The 20,222-nt window shown below is 42.6% G+C and overlaps 2 protein-coding genes across 2 annotated transcripts in view; one reads left to right on the forward strand and one right to left on the reverse strand.

The window, feature by feature from the left end:
• Positions 1 to 20,222, forward strand: part of GFM1 (G elongation factor mitochondrial 1) — a 53,747-nt gene that overhangs the window by 28,346 nt on the left and 5,179 nt on the right. Inside the window, exons 14-17 of the mRNA XM_090055895.1 lie at positions 10,688 to 10,850; positions 14,620 to 14,764; positions 16,211 to 16,371; positions 17,516 to 17,569. Of these exons, the coding sequence (XP_089912021.1) occupies positions 10,688 to 10,850; positions 14,620 to 14,764; positions 16,211 to 16,371; positions 17,516 to 17,569 (523 nt within the window). The remainder of the gene's footprint in view (positions 1 to 10,687; positions 10,851 to 14,619; positions 14,765 to 16,210; positions 16,372 to 17,515; positions 17,570 to 20,222) is intronic.
• Positions 6 to 10,657, reverse strand: LXN (latexin). The gene is made up of 6 exons (XM_090055898.1): positions 10,247 to 10,657; positions 7,770 to 7,832; positions 6,902 to 7,079; positions 5,595 to 5,731; positions 1,105 to 1,167; positions 6 to 325 (listed from the first exon to the last, which is right to left on the reverse strand). The coding sequence occupies exons 1-6, from the start codon at positions 10,373 to 10,375 to the stop codon at positions 242 to 244; spliced, it is 654 nt and encodes a 217-aa protein (XP_089912024.1). The 5' UTR covers positions 10,376 to 10,657; the 3' UTR covers positions 6 to 241.

The following is a 20,222-nucleotide window of genomic DNA, read 5'->3' on the forward strand; positions in this document are numbered from 1 at the left end:
TAAGTATTAACATAATATGCCAAATTAGCCTTGCACTAAATGTGTTGTTTTTGTTATAGATTTACACTGTAGAGAAATATTAACACTTCTCTTGACTTGTTTGGTCAAGATAAAACAGAAAAAAAGCAAGGAAGTTTAACTGACTGAATATATTTTTACTTTGAATCCTATATACCTGTTTGTTTATATAACCCTTCTGTCACCAAAGCATCTCTTATTGAAGTACTGGATGACTAGTCCTCTATTTTGGCTGACGGCTGTTTTGTGTTACTTTAACACCATGCTGTGGATGCCAGAGAACTTGCATTTGCCAAGGAATAATTTCCTGTGGATAAAAAGTACATGAGGTGTTGAAGAAATGGAAAGATTACTGCCTTAGGACAATATTGACCTAGAATATGTGCTTTTATTTATGGGCATGTCTGCAGTGCAGTCACAGGTCTAACTGTAGCTTATGTAGATATACTGAACTGACTTTAAGCTAAGTAGATTAGATACTGAGAACACAGGTCAAGATGGGCTAGTTGTCCTGCATTTACCAAGGTCTGCAGAGAATTCTGGAGTCTGCTGAGCTCCTGTTGACATAACTACACTGTTACTGGTTTGCAACTTAGCTAGTTTAAGGCCAGCTGAAAATACCTTAGCTGTTGTTAGACCTCGGATTGCACTGTAAACATGCCCTTAGAATCCCAAACAAGTGTACTGGTAGGGAAATAAGCCTGTGTGTAGTTCTAGAGTTAATTGAGGTTGCTTCCCACTAAAATGAATGGTACCATAGATGCATAAACCTTACTGAAAGTGCAGGAGGATATAGAGTGCCACACACTTGGAATGGGAGAGGAATCCTTCCTCACTATTGATAAATTATTTTTGACAGCAGATTGCGGTATCTAGAGCTACAGGTCTAAAACTCCCTTCTCTCTTTCCATCAAATGCATGTTTGCCAGTAATAAAATGTTTACAGGAGACTCAGTTGTCCAGTGAAGGATGGTTTATGATGGTGTCATTTGAGGAACTTGAGATCCTGCTACCACTGGTACCAGAAAGGCAATTCACAAATTTATAAAAATACCCCTTTTGCTTTGCAATGAAACCAAGTTTTACCTGGGATACAAAGTCATGAAGCAGGACTGTGTAGTCAAATTCAAGATAATCATCATTTCTTTTCTGGAAAGAACATAAAAGATAAGGCAATGAGGACTAAGATTCAAAGGCTTTTTGATTTCACTTCCCTCCACCCCCCACCTTCCCGTTAAGACCTATCACGCAGTTGTAGCTGGCCATAGTTTTAAAAAAAATCTGTGAAATGTTGCAGACCAAACTGCTGGTAGCTGATATTAGTGGGTAAACAGAAGAAACTTAGGTTTGCTCTGTGCTGCACTTCATGTGATTCCACAGAGCATCTGTAAGGGAAAACACAGTTTGAAGCCACATGGGTTGCTCAGACAGCTCTATTTAAAAAGTTAGGCTTGATTTAATTAAGCTTGTTCCTTTTCAGGGGAAATACTGAGGCTTTTATTTTCCAAACTACTTGTTTGTTATTGCAGACTCTCTTATTCTATTTACTTATGTCCCTATGGAGACTCTTTGCTTTGGCTCAAAATAATTTAGAGTTTGTCCTATTTGGCATTTTTGACCAGTTTATCATTTAGGAAAACCTAGTTACACAGGCAATGGTAAGCAGCAGAAACTAGTCTGTATTTTAGAGCAAGCAAATATTGCTGTACAGATACCTCATTAGTGACACTACCACCAGTACAGTTGGATGAGTTGCCAACCATAGGCAGTTATCTTCACGATTAGTGGGGTAGGGAAGGAACTATATAGTTAGCCTTTACTCTGCCAGGGAGCCAGTTTGTTCCAGTCCTGTTAGTACTAGATCCTCCTATTATACATCTCATGTTTGCTGTCAGTTCAAACATAATGCTTTCTGCTCCCTGCCCTAATCTGTTGCTTTGCTTTCTGCTTCCTTTCCTGTGCTCCCTGCCTCAGCTGTAGCTTTGTTTTTTTGCTCCTTGCCGTTTCAGCTACTGTGCTGCCTTTCCCTTTTGTGGTCTGCCATGAGCTACACACAGAGGCTGTCAGTGCCACTTGTGGCCCACATGCCACAGGTTGGCCACCCCTGCTTTATATAATGTGTGCATGTTTCAAATCCAGACCTAAGATGAAAGGGATAATTTACAGAGAGACTGAATTGCACATAAATATCCTGGGCATCCAGCACTCTGAGATTCAATATGCAGTATACTAACAGATTGCATATTTAAGGAAGGTGGGGGTACCTTCTGACCTCCATAGCATTGCCAGATGGGTTTCTGGGGGGGCCCTAGAGAGTGGGAAAAGGTGTTGGCTTCCCTCTACAGTTTTACTCATTCAGCAAGGGTCTCCTTCTTCCCCATTTTTTTCTGTAGAAAGAAGAGCCAGTAGGGTCCCTTTTTCTCTTGCTTGCTTCTCTGCAGATAATGCATTTGTTTCTGACAACTGTGGTTAACTGTGGGACTTTCAAATATATGTAAGTGAGTTAGAAGAACAAATCTTAATTTGTACAGTATGTCAACAAAGAGAAGAAATTAAATTGTAAATAGGGAAAGATTTGCAAGAAACTGAAAAGTCTCACCATCCTAATAGCTTATGAAGGTAGAATGCAAAGACTAAAGTAAAGGGCAAAGTGAGAATGCCTGACCTCACAAAATTTGTCTTCCTCTCCTGCTCTAAGACAGCCACTGATGGGAGCAAAAATTAACAAATCCTGTTCCCAGGTTGAAGCTGTAGTTTTTCACACTCAAAGCCTCATTTGAATTCACTGGGAGCATTAACTACTCCGGTATTTGTACTCTGAAAGATTGTTTTAAACAGTTGAGGACCAATCTTGACAGCCTAAGTCCTAAATGGTGTCAGCTGTGAATATTCTCAATGTCAGTGTTGTTGTTTTACATTTCAGTATTGAGCCTTATTGTGTTGGACAATTGTTCCTTTAATTGAATCATTAATAAGAGGTCTCTTTCAGTCTTACAGTCTTAAAAGAGAAAAATCCAGAGGGCATTTTCTCCACTATACAATTTTCCCAAAGCAAGAATATTCATGTCGCTTTGCCTAATTTACTTTTATTCATGAATTCCATTTTGTAAATATTGTAAAGCCAAAGTGAAAACTAACGATGTTTGGATTTGTTAAAGATTAAATTGAGACTTGGTTCCTTGCTTGAGTATCCTTTAAATAAATTAACAAATGGTGAAAGATCAGCATGCTAGAAACATAGATTTTCTCATATTGGAGTCGAGATGCAGCCGACTACTGTTCCTTCAGCTCGCATAGTAGAGAGATCAGTAAGTGATGATTAGAGGCTTGAGGGTGGTGTAGGTTGAAAGATAAAGCAGAACAGTAATAAGTAACAGTGTGCAGAAAAAAAACATACAAAGTTAGGGAAGTAAAGTAATCAGATAAAACCCTAATCAAATAAAGTGATCAGATCAGAGATGATACATCACAGCATATGACTAATCATGTGATATGCTATTGTCTCCAAGAATATGCAGGCACTGCATTAAAAAAAAAATCAAGCAAAATTAAATTAATAAAGGGAAGGAATTATCTAAGTAAACAGTTCAGTCAGAAGAAATATCTTCTTTTAATAAACCAGAAAGAATTGATTAAATGTGCAGTAAAATAAGCAATCCATAGAAAGATTCAAAATGCAAATGACCATTGATTAAATCCTAAGGCTAGGTTTTTCACAAGGGCTTTAGGAATCCTAGATATAGATTGGTATGCACCTCAAAACTTATTAAACTTTTGGGAGGCAGCAGTTGCCTTGGCATATTAGATAAGCTGAGACATGGGCAGGTTTGGCCTATAATTCATATGCCCTTTGCCAGCTACTTCTAATTGCATCCATTGTGTGAGCAATTCCATTATGTAACATAAGACCTAAAATCACACAGTTACATATGAATGTGACATAGAACCACTGAATGTTGCATTTCTGAAATGCCATGAACTGATATGGTGATGAGTACTGAGACACATTTCACTGCCCTCCAAATTTTCTTTTAGTATTAATACCTAATACTAAAAGGTACCGAAGGAACTGGCCAATGTCATAGCAGAACCACTAGCACGGCTGTTTTGAGCGCTTGTGGCACTCAGGTCAGGTCCCAGAGGACTGGAGAAGGGCCAATGTGGTCTCTATTTTCAAGAATGGGAGGAAGGAGGTTCCGAGTAATTATAGGCCAGTCAGTCTCGCCTCTGTCCTTGGAAAAGTCTTTGAAAAGATTATTAAAGATCATATTTTCATGAGTCCAGTGGGAAAAATAATGCAGCAGGGCAACCAGGATGGATTCGTAGCGGGCAGATCGTGCCTGACTAATCTAGTTTCGTTTTATCACAAAACGCTAAGACACAGGAGTAGAGGTGGATGTCGTTTTCTTAGATCTTGGGAAGGCCTTTGATACCGTATCTCATCCCAGTCTCGTAAATTAAGAGGCTATGACTTGAATGCTTACATGGTCCTGTGGGTGGCAAATTGGCTTGGGGGTCGAACTCAGAGAGTGGTAGTAGATGGGTCGGTATCGACCTAAAAGGATGTGGGTAGTGGGGTCCTGCAGGACTCAGTCCTTGGACCTGTACTCTTCAGTGTCTTCATCAGTGACTTGGATATGGGTGTGAAGTATACTCTGTCCAAGTTTGCGGATGATACTAAATTGTGGGGGGAAGTGCACACTCCGGAGGGTAGGGAATGACTTTAGGCAGACCTGGACAGGTTGAATAAGTGGGCAGAACACAATCAGATGCAGTACAACAAGTACACGTACTGGCTGAGGAAGGACCCTCTCAGAAGCACAGAGAGGAATCTTGGAGTCATAGCGGGCTCCAAGATGAACATGAGTCATCAGTGTGACGAAATCATCAGCAAGGCTAACTGCACCTTATCGTACATCAGCAGATGGCGGATCGGACTCGATGATCCATTGAGGTCCCTTCTGACCCTAGCAGCTATGAATCTATAACCAAAGGCACTTACACACATGCAGGGAGGCTGCTCTGATATGGTGTAAATCCAGTGTGTCAGAGCAGACTTAATTAATCAAGTCTGCTGGAGTGTAGAAATTAACGCAGAAAAGAACCATACTGTATTAGTTTTACTGTTCTCCGTTTTGAACTAACGCTCGTCGAATGAGTTCAAAGTACCCCACCACCATTTTTTCAGCAGGGACTGATTAGCACAGCTCACTAATAAAAGCGCCTCACCTCCCGGATCAAGTCTATGAAGCCCCAAGCTTTCAAAAGTAATTGTGGTGCCAGGGTAGGGAAGGAGAAAGGATGAGAAATGGATCAGTCAATATGTGCCACTTTCAGACTGCAACTGCCCCCTAACTGGAATAGAAAATTGTCTATGAGCTTTTGCTGAGGCTGGGGAAAGAGGACCCATTAAAATAAATAAGGGATTATCCTAGTCTCAGTAGGACTCATAGATTCTGTAGCAGTATATACATCTGTGTGTACTGATTCTTCTACGATCTATAATATCTTAGAGTATCCTTAGATAGCAGCTCCTCTGAGCTTAATTGCAAAGCACTGATTGGCGCAGTACTTACCACCTGTCGAACATCTTGAATTTGGGCTAGGTTGTACCATGTGTTTTCAGTTGAGTTCTGCCATATAATGTAATCACAGGCAGAGAAAGCTAGATGTCTGATGGGCTCCATTTCTGGGGGTACAATGCCAAAACTGTCTAGGATCAAAACAAATATATTAATCAAGATTTTCACACATCTGATGTAAAATGTATTTAATCTCATCCTAGCAGCTTCGCTTCATCTTTCAAGTGAGGATTATATTCAGTGATCTTATGTCTCACTTGGTATAATTCTATTGTCTTGCAAGACAGAAACATACCTACTACTACCAGATAGGACACTGGTTTGGGAGACCTGGGGAGTCCCAATTTGAGCACTGATCTACTGTGTGACCTTAAATTCACTTCACTTTCGTGATCTTGCTTTCCTCTCCTATTTCATCTCGTTTGTGTATGTAGATAGTAAACTCTTCAATAGAAGGATCATTTTATAGGTGTACAGTAGTGGTGTGCAAAACGGGCCATATTTGATTCAGATTTGGATTCAGCCCGAATCGGGGACAGTGATTTGATTTGTTGATTCAGATCATTGTCCGCAATTTGATTCAGCGGAATCTGAATCTGAAGATTCAGTGTTGATTTAGAGAATCAGCGATTTGGCCACAGGCGCAGCTTTAAATGTTTTTTCTACGTACCTCAAGGTACCAAGCGCAGCTCGTGAACGCTGCAATGCTGGGGCAGGGTGCATAACCCCCTGCCCCCTGGCGATCGGCAATGGGGACCTCAGGTGCCCCCTCAGACCTAGGAAGCACCAGTTGCTGAGCCGCGGACCCGGAAGTGGACCAAAAGTGCTTTAGGTCCACTTCCGGATCTGCTGCCAAGCGTGCTGGGGAGCTCCCCGTGCTCCTGTGGGATGTTCCATCTCGGCATTCATGAGCCACCTGGTACCTTGAGGTGTGTAGAAAAAACATTTAAAGCTGTATCTATATCTGACTTACCAAAGAGATTCGGAAAGATTCGGTCTCTTTTGCTGAAAGGTGATTCAGAGGATTCCAATTTGATTCGGAGATTTGGCCACCGAATCTCTGCCAAATCAAATCAGGGACTGAAGCTTTGCACAGCCTTAGTGTAAAGTACAGAGCCTATTATAATGACATCCCACTTTTATTTTGGATTTGGGAGCTATTTTAATGCTTAGAGCTACAAGCAAAGAAGAACAATCTTTTTTTTTTTTTTAAGATTAGTTTATTGCAGCTGGCATTGGCTAGAACTTGACTGTGGAGGGCAGATATTTCTTCCAAAACCCATTTCCTTTCATCTTTGTACCTGGAATATTTTGTGCAAATAGTGGCTCCTTCAGGCTCTTAATTCTGCTGTAAAACTTGTTATCTGCGTCATCTGGGTTCTTCCCAAGTTCTCCTTCCACTGTGAAATGCACTTCTGGAGCACTGTGTTGGCTGCCCAGGTGGTAGAGAACCTCAGCCGTGCAGTTAACTGCCTGACCCTGTTACAGAAGTAATTTCATAGATTTAATCCAACTTTAGTCTAGAAAAAGAAAAGACAGGAGTTAGTATTTAGAAAAACCATACTGTATCAGTTTTACAGTTTTCTATGTTGGACATTGTTCCCTGAATTGGTGAAAGTAAGGACAGAATGTTTTATTAGAATATTTAGTGCAGGGTCAGTCTTAATTTTAAAATATATTCACATTTTACTTTGGGTAGTTTACACAAAAAATGAAAGTCTAGTGGTGATTTAAAAGGGAAAAAAGTAATCTGAGAGAGTACCCAGTATTATTTATTCAGATAAAAGAGTTAATATAACTTCTGTAATTTGAAGGTGTTACATCATGAGACAAAAAACATCTTTGACTTAGGCCAACTACCGTTTCTCAACTTTCATCTCTTGATAAGATTCAGCAGAAAGACTTTTTAGCTTTTAAGGTGAAAAAACTTGGGTTACTTTCAGGTGCTAATTGGTCCCCCAGTCTGACTTGGCAATAAGAAAAAAGCCAAAACTTATGTATTGTGCACCAATTTTACAAGCAGATCATTTTCAGACAATTAACTGGTAGTGCCTAGAGTTCCTAGCAAGACGAGGTCCCCATTCTGCTAGCTTTTATAGTCATATGTAATGAAGAAATGGTTCCTTCAAAGAACTGGCATTCCAAGTAAGTAAATGAAGCACAACTTACTTCCTGGACAGTGTCTTTCAATGTGAATTCAAGGTGATATTTATGTCCAGTCCCTGGAATGTCCTAAAGTGAGGCAATATAAAAAAAAGTATTTAAAACTCTTATGTCCGTGCATTCTGTCAACTGTTCCAATTAATCCTGTGAGCTATGACAAAGGAGTACCACTCTGTACAGTACCCATACAACTCTGTATTATTCTCTTATACATTGACCAACTGATTCCTTAGTTGGTGTGGGCAAACTGAAATCCCATGAACATTTAAGAAATGTACCAGTGTTGGGGGTGCAGTTACACCAGAGGTCCTTCCCTCTTGCCAGTGCTATTGAACACATTTCAGACTTGCAGTGGAAGTGTGCTCAAGCAAGGCTGTTGTGCAGGAAGGACTGAGCCTCTACCCTATGTAAATGAACGAAATTTTAATGTGGGAAGCCAGATTTATTTAGTAATATCTTTTGTTGAACCATCTACATATTTGGGAGAAGAATGAGACAAGTTTCCTGGAACAAAATGCCCTTCCTCAGGTTGTATTATAATTGCATTGTAACCAGCACCAGATCCACACAATGGGCCTGATTTATAGATTTCATAGACATTAGGGCTGGAAGGGACCTCAGAAGATCATTGAGTCCAGCCCCCCACCCAAAGGGCAGGAAGTCAGCTGGGGCCACAGGATCCCAGCAAGACAAGCATCCGATCTACTCCTGAAGGTGTTCAATGCAGGCGACCAAACCACCTCCAATGGCAGGCCACCCCGGGGGCCCGGACAGTAAAGAAATTCCTCTCCATGTCCAGCCTGAAACGGTCCTGCCGGAGCCTACAACCATTCAACCCTGCCACCCCCCTGTTAACCACTCAAGTGTGATTCTGTCCCATCCTGTTTTAAAGCCCTACTTTTGTGACATGCCATTGTCTTAGCCTTAATTCTTTGTCACAAAAAGCAGTAAGATGACACATGGACTTTTTGTGTTAAACTGTTTTGCAGGCACTTAAGCAGGGTGGGAAAGGATCCTATTTCTGCCTAAAAGATGGAACAGGATCTGGCTCAATATTTGCACAGTATAGAAGATATTCAATAGAACAGTTGCTGCAAGAAGTTACTCATCCACTTTATAATCACTAGGTTATTTGTATTCCAGCTCACGGGTGGCCAGCCTGTGAGCTGTGGGCAGCTTCTGTGTGGCAGATCAGGGAGGGGGTAAGGAAGTAGAGCAGATTTGCAGGGAGCAGTTTGAGAAAGGGATCAGTCGCACTTGGGGAGGGTGCTAATTTGTGGCACACGGCACTGCTTTAAGTGCTGCTTTGATGTGATTATACAAGAACTTTATTGGAGGGCATTCCAAATACAATGGCAGCTTTCTCTCTGTAGGACACTGTATGCAAAATAGGCACAAACCAATTCACATTTTCCATGTTATATCACCACTTGTCCTCAGCAAGCCACCTTTGAGCAATCCGTACAGATGCACTTGAGCTGCTTTGTGCCAGCAAGATAACCCAACAGCAAGTACAGTACAGAGAGAAACCAAAAGATCTGGACTTATTTGTAATGCTCTTGTAATTTACATTGCACTCCACTTTCAAAATGTTCCATGGACCCCAGACAAGGTTCTTTGGGTGAATCTGGTATCTTTTATTATACCAACTTAAATAGTTGGGAAAAAAGCTGATCCTAAGTAGAATCTGGTGAAGAATTATCTCCAATTTGGCACGGAAAGATTGTCATCAAGTCACTTTTTTGCAATATAATGCAATAGCCACTAGATAAGAATTACTTGGCTGTAAGACCCCTACACTGTTCAGTGACCTTCTGCCTACCTATAAAATATATGAATGCATTGTAGTAGCAGCATCAGTTATGACTAGGCAGGTTAATCTTTCACCTAAATTACTGAATGCCTTGTACGTGATTTTCAGGCAGCAATTGGAAATCTTATAGAATAGTCTTAAACTGAGAATAAGGGTGGGGTTTGCAACTTGGAAATAAAAAGCCTGAGGTCTGTTGCTTAGGCACGAATATGTAATAACCATCCAACAGGATCCTCTTTGACTCTAAAAAGGCCACAAATCTCTATTTGAAAAGAAGGAAATGTCGAACCGCGCCAGAGTCTCTTGTGGGCATTTGTGGTGGGTCTGCTCCGGCGCCAGCTAGAGAGGGGAGCTGATCTCGGTGGAAGTCCGGGGAGGACAACCCTGAATGATACCGCGAGAACAGCTTCAAACGCCTACTAACGCCGACTATTATTTTGCTGGGAGCCAAATCTCAAGGAAAAGTAACTAAAAAGCCCCGTCACTTTCGAACAGATGTTAAACGGGGCGGGGGCGGAGGGTCTCAGCCTGCAGCCTCGGGGCGGCCTGCACGAGCCCGGGGAAGGGAGACGCCGCCTCGTTGCCCCGCCCGCCCGCCCAGGCTGCCGCTGGGTTCCGTCAGGGCCCCGTGCCCCGTGCCGGCCCGCGGGCCCCTCTCCCGGCCCCTCACCTGGAGGCGGGCGCGCCTCACGTTGGACAAGGTCAGGACGCGGTTGGGGCCGCCGCGCCGGTAGCTGATGCAGGCGCGGGCCACGCCGGCCGCCCGCTGCGCGGGGTAATGGCTCGGCTCTAGCTCCATGAGACGCGAGGCGAGGCGAGGCGAGGAGCAGGCAGAGCCGGGCAGGGAGAAGCAGGAAGCGGCGGGAGGGCGGGGTGCGCTGCTGCCGCCCCAGCCCAGCCTGCGCCGCTGTGGCCCTTCTGCTCCGCGGCAGGTGGACCCGGGGGCTGGGGCTTCCTCTGCTGTGTTTGTGCGCGGCGCGCCGGGCCCGGCAGCTCCTGAGGGGCCCGCAGCCGCGGCGGGGTCAGTGCCGCCGCCGGCAGGGGGCAGGGTTAGCAGCTGGCTGGGTTAGGCTTGAGCCAGGGGATAACTGCGCGTTCTGCTTTTTCCCAGGTTTGAATACACCCACAAGAAACAATCGGGTGGGGCTGGGCAGTATGGGAAGGTGATTGGCGTCCTGGAGCCCATGGAGCCGGAGAACTACACCAAGCTGGAGTTCAAAGACCAAACCGTGGGGACAAATGTCCCGCAGGCGTTCATACCTGCCATCGAAAAGGTGACAAGTATTTTCAGATGGTTTGTGTTTGTGGCATAAGCACTGCACCGATTTGAGCTTCCCGTGCAGTCAGCTCTGCCAGGTCTGCCCCAGGGACGGCAGTGACGGTTCTGAGCAATGGGAGCAGCATCAACATCTGGATGTGGTTTTGCTCAATTCCTAAAATTCCCTGGTTTCCGTGTCACTTCAAAGTTCTCGTTTTTGTTTTTCCTTGGTAGGATACAGAGCTGCTTTTCTTCCTCATTGGCATGTAATTTTCATTATAAACCAGAATAACGGGAAAAAAAGCCACATTGGTGTTCATTTGTTAAAGTAATAATTGCTGCTAGTTTTAAGATTCCCTTTCACAAATGTTCCCCTTTAGCAGCAGCAGGTTTAGAAAACTGACTTTTCTGGGACCCTTATATGGAGGAAACTGCTGTTAAAAAGATTTCCATGAATTACTACCCAAATGGTCTTTCCACATTGGCCTTCCTTATGTCTCTGCTTGTTTATGAGCTTATGTGTTTTAGTGCATAAAATTCTTACTGTTAATGGAAATATCTCCATTACAGTACTTCTGTACCACTTTGTTAGCACATTTCCCTGAATCGTGTTGTGTCGATTCATACTGTTCTCTCGATACTTCCATTTTGCAATCTTTGCTTAGGGATACAAGAAAGAAAGATTGTGGCCAGCCCAAAAACCCTACTTAGAAAAATTGTGTGTTGTTTTCAAAAATTAGAATGTCGCTCTGTTGGTACCATGTATAATATTCTTTCTGCATAGAACATTAATTCACATAACCACAATGATGTGCAACCTAAAAATGCCTAAACAGGTGTGTTTAACATGTCCTAGAACAAGGGTTTTCAACCTTTTTTTAAGGGGTGTACCTCTTCTGGTGGGTACACCTTTTGAAGTATACCCCTTTCCGGATGGGGAGAGGGGAGGGCTAACTGCTGGCAGGGTGTGAAGCCGGCAGCGCAGGGAAACAGCAGCGGTGCAGAGTGATGAATGGCAGTGGTGGGGAGGTGGCGGAGGTGCAGTGGTAGGGAGAGGGGAGCTCGCATGCAGCGGCTGCCTCTGCCATTCACCACTCCACACCACAGCCGTGTGCCACTTCCCCACACCGTGTGTGCCCCCTGGGGCCGTCCCAAGTACCCCAGGGGTACACATACCCCTGGTTGACAAACCGCTGTCCTAGAATCATAGAAAGCTAGGGTTGCAAGGGAGCTCAGGAAGTCATCTAGTCCAGTGTTTCACAACCTTTTGGTTCCAGTAGCACACTTACCAGGCCTCTCCGATCCTGTAGCACACCAGCCAAATGCAGAGTGAGGAAGGGAGGCGGCACAGCTGAACACAGTGTGTGGATGCAAATGGCTGGCTGGAGCGGCAACAGGGGGCATGACTCCAGCCCAGAAATCTGCAGCACACTTGGATGTGTCTCGTGGCACGCCGGTTGAGAAATGCTAATCTAGTCCAGCCTCTTGCTCAAAGCAGGACCTGCCCCAACTAAATCATCCCAGCTAAAGCTTTGTCTAGCCAGGTCTTGAAAACTTCCAAGGATGGAGCTTCCACCATCCTTCTGGGTAACCTGTTCCAGTGTTTTATGACCCTCCTAGGGAGAAAATTCTTCCTAATATCTAATCTAAACTTCACTTGCTGCAACTTCAGTCTGTTCCTCCTTGTTCTGTCATCTGCCACCACTGAGAACAGTTTAGCTCCATCCTCTTTGGAACCCCTTCAGGTAGTTAAAGGCTGCCATTAAGTCCCCTCCCAGTTCCCTCAGTCTTTCCTTATAAATCATGTCCCCCAGCCTCCCTCACCATTTTTGTTGCCCTCCACTGCACTCTCTCCAATTTGTCCACATCCTTTCTGTAGTGGGGGCCCAAAACTGAATACAGTACTCCAGCTGTGACCTCACCGGTACGGAATAGAGGGGAATAATCACTTTTATTGACCGACTGGCAACACATCTACCAATGCAGCCCAGTATGCCATTTGCCTTCTTGGCAACAAGGGCACACTGCTGGCTCATATTCAGCTTATTGTCCCTTGTAACCCGCAAATCCTTTTCTGCAGAGCTGCTGCTCAGCCAGTCAGCCCCCCGCCTGTACCAGTGCATGGGATTGTTCTGTCCTAAGTGCAGGACTTTGCATTTGTCCTTGCTGAATGTCATGAGCAAGAGTGTGTGTTCTTGAGCCCATTATGCGCATTATGAGATTCCTTTTGGCCCAATCCTCCGATTTGTCTAGGTCTCTCTGAATACTAGCTATATCCTCTAGCATATCTATTACTCCCTCCAGCTTAGTGTCATCTGTGAACTTGCAGAGGGTGCACGCTATGCCATCTTCCAGGTCGTGGTGAGGACATTGAACAAAACCAGCCCCAGAATCAACCCTTGGGGCAGTCCATTTGATACTGGCTGCCAACTAGACATCGAGCCATTGATTACTACTTTCTAAGCCTGATGCTCCAGCCAGTTTTCTATCCACCTTACAGTCCATTCATCCAGCCCATACTTCCTTAGCTTGCCTGGGAGAACATTGTGGGAGACCATATCAAAAGCCTTGCTAAAATCAAGGTATACCACATCCACTGGCATCCACAGAGCCAGTCTTCTCATCATAGGAGGCAGTCAGTTTGGTCAGGCATGACTTGTCCCTGGTGAATCCATGCTGACTGTTTCTAATGACCTTTTTCTCCTCCACATGCTTAGAAATGGATACCCTGAGGACCTGTTCCATGATTTTTCCAAGGACTGAAGTGAGGATGACTGGTCTGTAGTTCCCTGGATCTTCCTTTTTCACTTTCTTAAATATGGGCACTATGTATGCCCTTTTCCAATCATCCAGGACCTCTTCTGATCGCTGTGAGTTTTCAAAGATCATGGCTAACGGCTCTGCAGTCACATCAGCCAACTCCCTCAGCACCCTTGGGTGCATTGCATCTGGCCCCATGGACTTGCATGTGTCCAGCTTTTCTAAGTAGTCCCTAACTTGTTTTTTCACTACTAAGGACTGCTCATCTCCTCCCCAAACTGTGCTGCCCAGTGCAGTAGTCTGAGAGCTGACCTTACCTGTGAACACTGAGGCAAAAAAGGCACTGAGCACTTCAACCCTTTTTGCATCCTCTGGCACAAGTTCGCCTCCCCCATTCAGTAAAGGTCCCACGCTTTCCCTGATAGTCTTCTTGCTGCCGACATACCCTTCATGTTACCCTTCATATCTCATGTAGAAACCCTTCTTGTTACACTTCATATTTCTTACTAGCTGCAGCTCCAATTGCATTTTGGCCTTCCTGAATTCATCCCTGCATGCCCAAGCAATACTCTTATATTCTTCCCTAATTATTTGTCAGAATTTCTACTTATAAACTTCCTTTTTGTGATTTAGTTTACTGAAGTCAAACTGTTAAGTCAAACTGGTCTTTTGCCATACTTGCTAGTCTTCCTGCGCAACACGATGGTTTGTTCCTGCACTCTCAATCCTGATTACCTTACTTGTGCTCCCAAAGTGATATCAAACTGAAATCTCAGGGAGTGGCACCTTTCAAACACTTATGGGAAAAGTACTCTCTGGGTCATTGTTATGGTTTGAATCTTTTTTTTTTCTTAAGTAGTAGGAATAACATTCCTGATCTAGGAGTTGGCTGACTGTGAATAATTCTTTCGGTTTGCAAAAGATCAGTGCAATTAACTGTTCCATATATACTGAATTGAATATTGTCCTTATTAAAGGTTTTTAGAGTGGATTGCAGTTACTAATCTCAGGACAATTTTCAACAGGGATTCCGTAATGCGTGTGAAAAGGGTCCTCTGACAGGTCACAAGATATCTGGAGTCCGGTTCGTCTTAGATGATGGTGCACATCACATGGTGGATTCTAATGAATACTCTTTCATCAGAGCAGGGGAAGGTGCACTCAAACAAGGTATGAATCAATCAGCTTGAAGATGTTCTGTTTAACATATAGTAACATATAGTTTAACTTGGTTTGAACAATTTCATTTTTGTGCCCATTATTTGTTTGCTTATTTATAATTTTCCAACAAAAGGTAACTAGCCAAATGTAATCTGTGTGCAGTAGCAGACAGACAAGGTTCACAGAAATTTATAAGAATATGGCTTAACTTGTAGATCTGTGGAAAGGAGATGGTAGATTTTTTGTTTAAATCTTAGTAGGAGCTACCTGCTCCCAAATCTTTGACACCTATAACATTTGGGAAAGCCCGATCAAATGTCATTATTGTCCTCCAGATAGAGGCTAGCATGGAACAGATTATTTTAGTGATGTGAGAACTAAATGTTGATATTTTGGAAGTTCTTGTTTCATCTGGAAATAGTCTTTCTCAGAAATACAGAATTAAAGAACAGGCAGGAAATTGCTCAAGGCTCCTTCATTAGACCCTACCATATATTCAGATACATTTTGCACTTTTCCAGCAAAATGATGGAAGTGAAATAAAAATCTGTTTCAGTATTTTTGCATTTTAAATGCATGCTGATTTGTCCATTGGGTTTTATATGCAGCACTAACAAAATTAGATTATACATTCGTATTTAAAAGACCATATGCTCCAATACTGCTGTAGTAACCTTAATCCTAGTCTTCCCCTTGTATAAATTTTAGCAGTAAGCATACCTGACAGATCAGCTAGGCCTGGGGATTGACTCCTTTTGATAAGCTGGTAAAGAATTCCATCTTGAAGCCAGTCTTCCACCCACACTGAGATGCTGTTAACTTTTCACTAACATATGAGTGAAAAGAAATAATAAAACGTGTATCATAGGAACTTGCCCTCATCGTTCAGATCAGAAGTCTGCTACTACATTTGATTAATTGAGCTCTGTCAAGAAAGGCACTGGTGTCCATAGTTAAATCTGTACTTCCTCAGGATTGAAGGATTTTATATTTTTATTGAAGAAGTTCTAAATTACTCTGTCAGATATTTTCTGACTTCAACCTGAACAGCAAAGAGAATTCTCCAAGGAAGTTGAGTTTTTCAAAATTTCTGGGGGAATGTTTGGCTGAACCTAACATAGATTCAGGCCACTTAGAAGAGAAATACCACAAGATATATACTTTCCAGTTAAGAGCAACTTGGTTAAACTATTCTGAAAATCTACACACCAGAACTCTGTTGGCTGCCCCTTCCTCTAATGACGATCGTTTGCTTGTCACTTCTGCCTGTGGCCAAAGAACTTTGAAGTCAGTGGATCACTTTGATTTTAGCAGGCTTTATGCCGAGTTCTTTGGGTTAGCTGCTGAAAAGAAAGTTGCAAGATGGAATTAGGCAATTTTTGAAGAATGCCTAATATGAGTAGCTTGGGAGGTATAAGAATGCAAATATTCTAATTTGTCTTCATTTTTAACCAGCTATGGAAAATGCAAAAGTGCGTGTTCTTGAGCCCATTATGTCCGTGGAAATTGTAGCACCAAATGAATTCCAAGGAGCTGTGGTTGCTGGAATTAATCGCCGTCATGGAGTGATCACCGGACAAGATGGCATAGAGGACTATTTTACTTTGTATGCTGATGTATGTGCTGTTGAGTTTTTCTGAACCTTTCCCCTTTCAATCAGATAATTTTATTTTAATATTTAGGCAATTATGTACTAGCTATTAAATCTCTGTCTGCCTCTCTTTTTTATTTTACTAGTATTTGCATAGTTGCAGCTAAGCTAAACATATGCAAAGGGTATGCATGACACCATGAAACAAGTTACATGTCATCACATGGCAATGTTTGGCATAGAACACACACATTAAATTATTTTTTGAAGAAAAAAGATTTTTTCTGCCCCTGCTGTTTACAAAAGATCTTTCAGCAATGGAAAGATTCCCTGACCATACAGGGAAACCAGATGTACCCAAGGGCTGAAGGAGGCACAAAATAAGCTAATCTGAGTAGCTAAAAAATATTTTTTTTATCTTCTTTTGGTTCAAGTAACCTGAAGTATTACAGTAATGTTTGTAGATACAGCAACAGCCTTTTTAAAATGTATTACTTTTTGCTGGGCCCGATTAAAAGTGTTTCTAAGAGTTCTGTGCAGCTAAAATAATGCAGCATAACTCCCTACCTCTGGCAAGCCAGTTGTAAATTTTCATGGCCTCCCCCAAAGTTCTCTGAAAACTATTTTAACAACCACTCAATATCCCTTTATCTCCCCACTCATTGCTTTGTCTTCATTAGGAAAAAATGCATTGCTGACAGGGTGTCAGTAATGCATGCAGCTGAATCATTGCAGAACATGGTTTAACTGCAAGTTGAGCCAAGGATGAATTATGTGAATAGCTCTTTCAGAAACTGTGCTTAAAACTTGCAGCTCTGAGGTGTTTCCAACACTGGAACCTCTTGTTTGATATAGTGCAAATTCTTGATGTCGGCCTGCTAAATGTGTTGAAGATGCTCCAATATTGAGAGTCAGAGATGCTCCAATTAGGAATATCCTCATGCTCCAATATTGAGAATATTTATCCTACTGTAGATAAATAATGAAAATGTCTTTAAAATAAACCTCCTTTATAAAAGCAGATGATAAAATCAATCCTAAATACAAAACATAACTTTAAAAGTGTTACTAACTGGTTTAGTAAAGATTAGTTGAATCTGAATGCCAGATAATATTGAAAAATACCGTAGTCCTACAAAAATAATGTGTATTATATGTTTGATTATTAGGTGCCGCTGAATGATATGTTTGGATATGCCACTGAACTGAGATCCTGCACAGAGGTTAGTCAGCAAATAAACTTTGGCTACTTTAACAAAATTTATAACAGATTTACAAAAATAAGCACATGTCTATGTGGGCTGTATTTCTGATTGAAGGTTTGAAGTGAGAATCTAGTAGATGAGTAGAGTATAAATAATGTAATGAGATTGATAATAATGATGTAGCAAGAGCTGAATTACTTCATTATAAATGTTTACAGTATCCAAAACACATTAGGCATTCCTCAGGAAAAAAATAGGGTGGCAAATTGACTGGTGGGTGGCAAATTGGCTAGAGGGTCGTACCCAGAGAGTGGTAGTGGATGGGTCGGTATCGACCTGGAAGGGAGTGGGTAGTGGGGTCCCACAGGGCTCGGTCCTTGGATCGATACTCTTCAATGTCCTCTTCATCAGTGACTTGGAAGAGGGAGTGAAGTGTACTTTGTCCAAGTTTGTGGATGATACAAAACTGTGAGGAGAAGTAGACACACTGGAGGGCAGGGAACAACTATAGGCAGACCTGGACAGGTTGGACAAATGGGCAGAAAACAATAGAATGCAGTTTAACAAGGAGAAATGCAAAGTGCTGCACCTAGGGAGGAAAAATGTCCAGCACATCTACTGCCTAGGAAATGACCTGCTCAGTAGCACGGAAGCGGAAAGGGATCTCGGAGTCCGAGTGGACTCTAAGATGAACATGAGTCATCAGTGTGACAAAGTCATCAGCAAAGCTAACTGCACTTTATCATGCATCAGCAGATGCATGAGTAACAGAACCAAGGAGGTGATACTTCCCCTCTATCGGGCACTGGTCAGCCCGCAGTTGGAATACTGCGTGCAGTTTTGAGCGCCACGCTTCAAGAGGGATGTGGATAACCTGGAGAGGGTCCAGAGGAGGGCCACTCGTATGGTTAAGGGCTGGCAGGCCAAGCCCTATGAAGAGAGACTAAGGCACCTGGACCACTTCAGCCTCTGCAAGAGAAGGTTGAGAGGTTACTTTCTGGCTGCCTATAAATTCATCATGGGGGCGCAGAAGGGAATTGGTGAGGCTCTGCTCACCAAGGCGCCCCTGGGGGTCACAAGAAACAATGGCCATAAGCTAGCAGAGAGCAGATTTAGACTGGACATTAGGAGAAAATTCTTCACAGTTAGAGTGGCCAAGGTCTGGAATGGGCTCCCAAGGGAGGTGGTGCTCTCCCCTACCCTGGGGGTCTTCAGGGGGATGTTGGATGGGCATCTGGCTGGTGTCATCTGAACCCAGCACTTTCCTGTCTATGCAGGGGGTCAGACTCAATGATCTATTGAGGTCCCTTCGGATGCTAACATCTATGAATCTATGAATAAGACAAGTCATTTATAGTTTAGTATTAAACATAATGATTGTAACTCAGGGAAATAATCGGTGGTGAGGGAAGGGAGGGTAAGGAAAGACCGGATTGTGGCAAAATAATCATGGAACTACCCCATTTAAGCAAGTGAATATCTTCTTGGTATATTTGGGAGTTTTCATTATTATATTATTGAAATACTTTTGGGATAACAGAGAAGATAAATATTAGAAATTTGGAGTCTGCACTGACTCCCAGTAGCTTTCTGGGCACAATTCAAGGTGCTGATTTTGTCCTATAAGAGCATAGGGCCCAGACCATTTAGGGCTTCCCTTATGCCCTATGATGATCCCTAAAGTCAGCCAAGAGCAACCTCCTACAAGTACCATTGGTACTTGGCAAAAACAGTTGAGAGATTGTTCTCTGCAATTGCTCCTTAACTCTGTAACTGCCTTCTGCCTGAGGTTCACTGGAGTCTGAGCCTGGATATCTTTTGGAAGCGCTGAAAGGCCTTCCTTTTCGGCAGGTGCTTATCAAATAAAACTAGGCTGAAATGTGGTTTAGGGGGTCTTTGTTTTATCTTGGTATTCTAGTTCCCTTCTAAGTTGCTTTTGTTCTCTTGTCACTCTAGTTTTTAAGCTGTTCTTTTTCCTTATTATAAGCTGCCCTAAGCCTTTGTTGGGAAGAGCAGCATATAAATAAATAACTAAGTTAGGTAGAAACTTGGAAGGCTCTAATTAGGAGGGAGTTTTAATCGTGGAACAAAGCAGAGACATCCAAGCAGATTGCATAGCTTCAGATAACAGACTGTAAGAGGGATGGCATAGCCTGACAAATTGTCCTTGAAGCATCCAGATCACTCTGCGAGTCCAGTAAACCACAAATTGAGCACAGTGTGGCATATTACAATAATATCTAACTTGGCACTAGGAGGGAAATTGGCTTTGATTTCAACTGAGACTTCTACTTAAGTTTCAAACGGAGAGTCTTCCCCAGATCCAGGTTTTGAAAGACTTTTCCTTTTGGTCCATCTAGGATGGATAGTAATTTTCAGCAGAAGACAGTGTATTGCACTGATAATTTTATGCAGTTAATAATAGCAGTAACTTTTAGAAGCAGTGTCAACTGTAAGGAGAACAAAAGACTAGATTCCTGCACAATATATTTGCAAGAGTATTTGTCCATTGTTGACAGAATTTCACTGCATGTAAATTTCCTGTAGCATTACCTTCTCTTAACATAATAACTGTTTGTAGAAATGTTAAAAGTCTAAAAACTTCAGAATGCAGTCTTAGAATTTTTGGAGTGGGATTCTTTTATTCTTGTTGGATGATTAAAATATATGG

This window comes from Crocodylus siamensis, chromosome 6 (assembly GCF_052110815.1).
Source record: "Crocodylus siamensis isolate JL-2025a chromosome 6, ASM5211081v1, whole genome shotgun sequence".
In the NCBI taxonomy this organism is placed as follows: domain Eukaryota; kingdom Metazoa; phylum Chordata; order Crocodylia; family Crocodylidae; genus Crocodylus; species Crocodylus siamensis.

Bases quoted from the DNA above. Each gene is read 5' to 3' on its own strand.
- LXN (XM_090055898.1), bottom strand. From the start codon at position 10,375: ATGGAGCTAGAGCCGAGCCATTACCCCGCGCAGCGGGCGGCCGGCGTG. The intron at 1,168-5,594 runs GTAAGTACTGCG...TGTTCTTTCCAG, and splicing joins TTCAAGATGTTCGACAGGTG to AAAAGAAATGATGATTATCT. The intron at 326-1,104 runs GTAAAACTTGGT...TTTTATCCACAG, and splicing joins TTCATGACTTTGTATCCCAG to GAAATTATTCCTTGGCAAAT.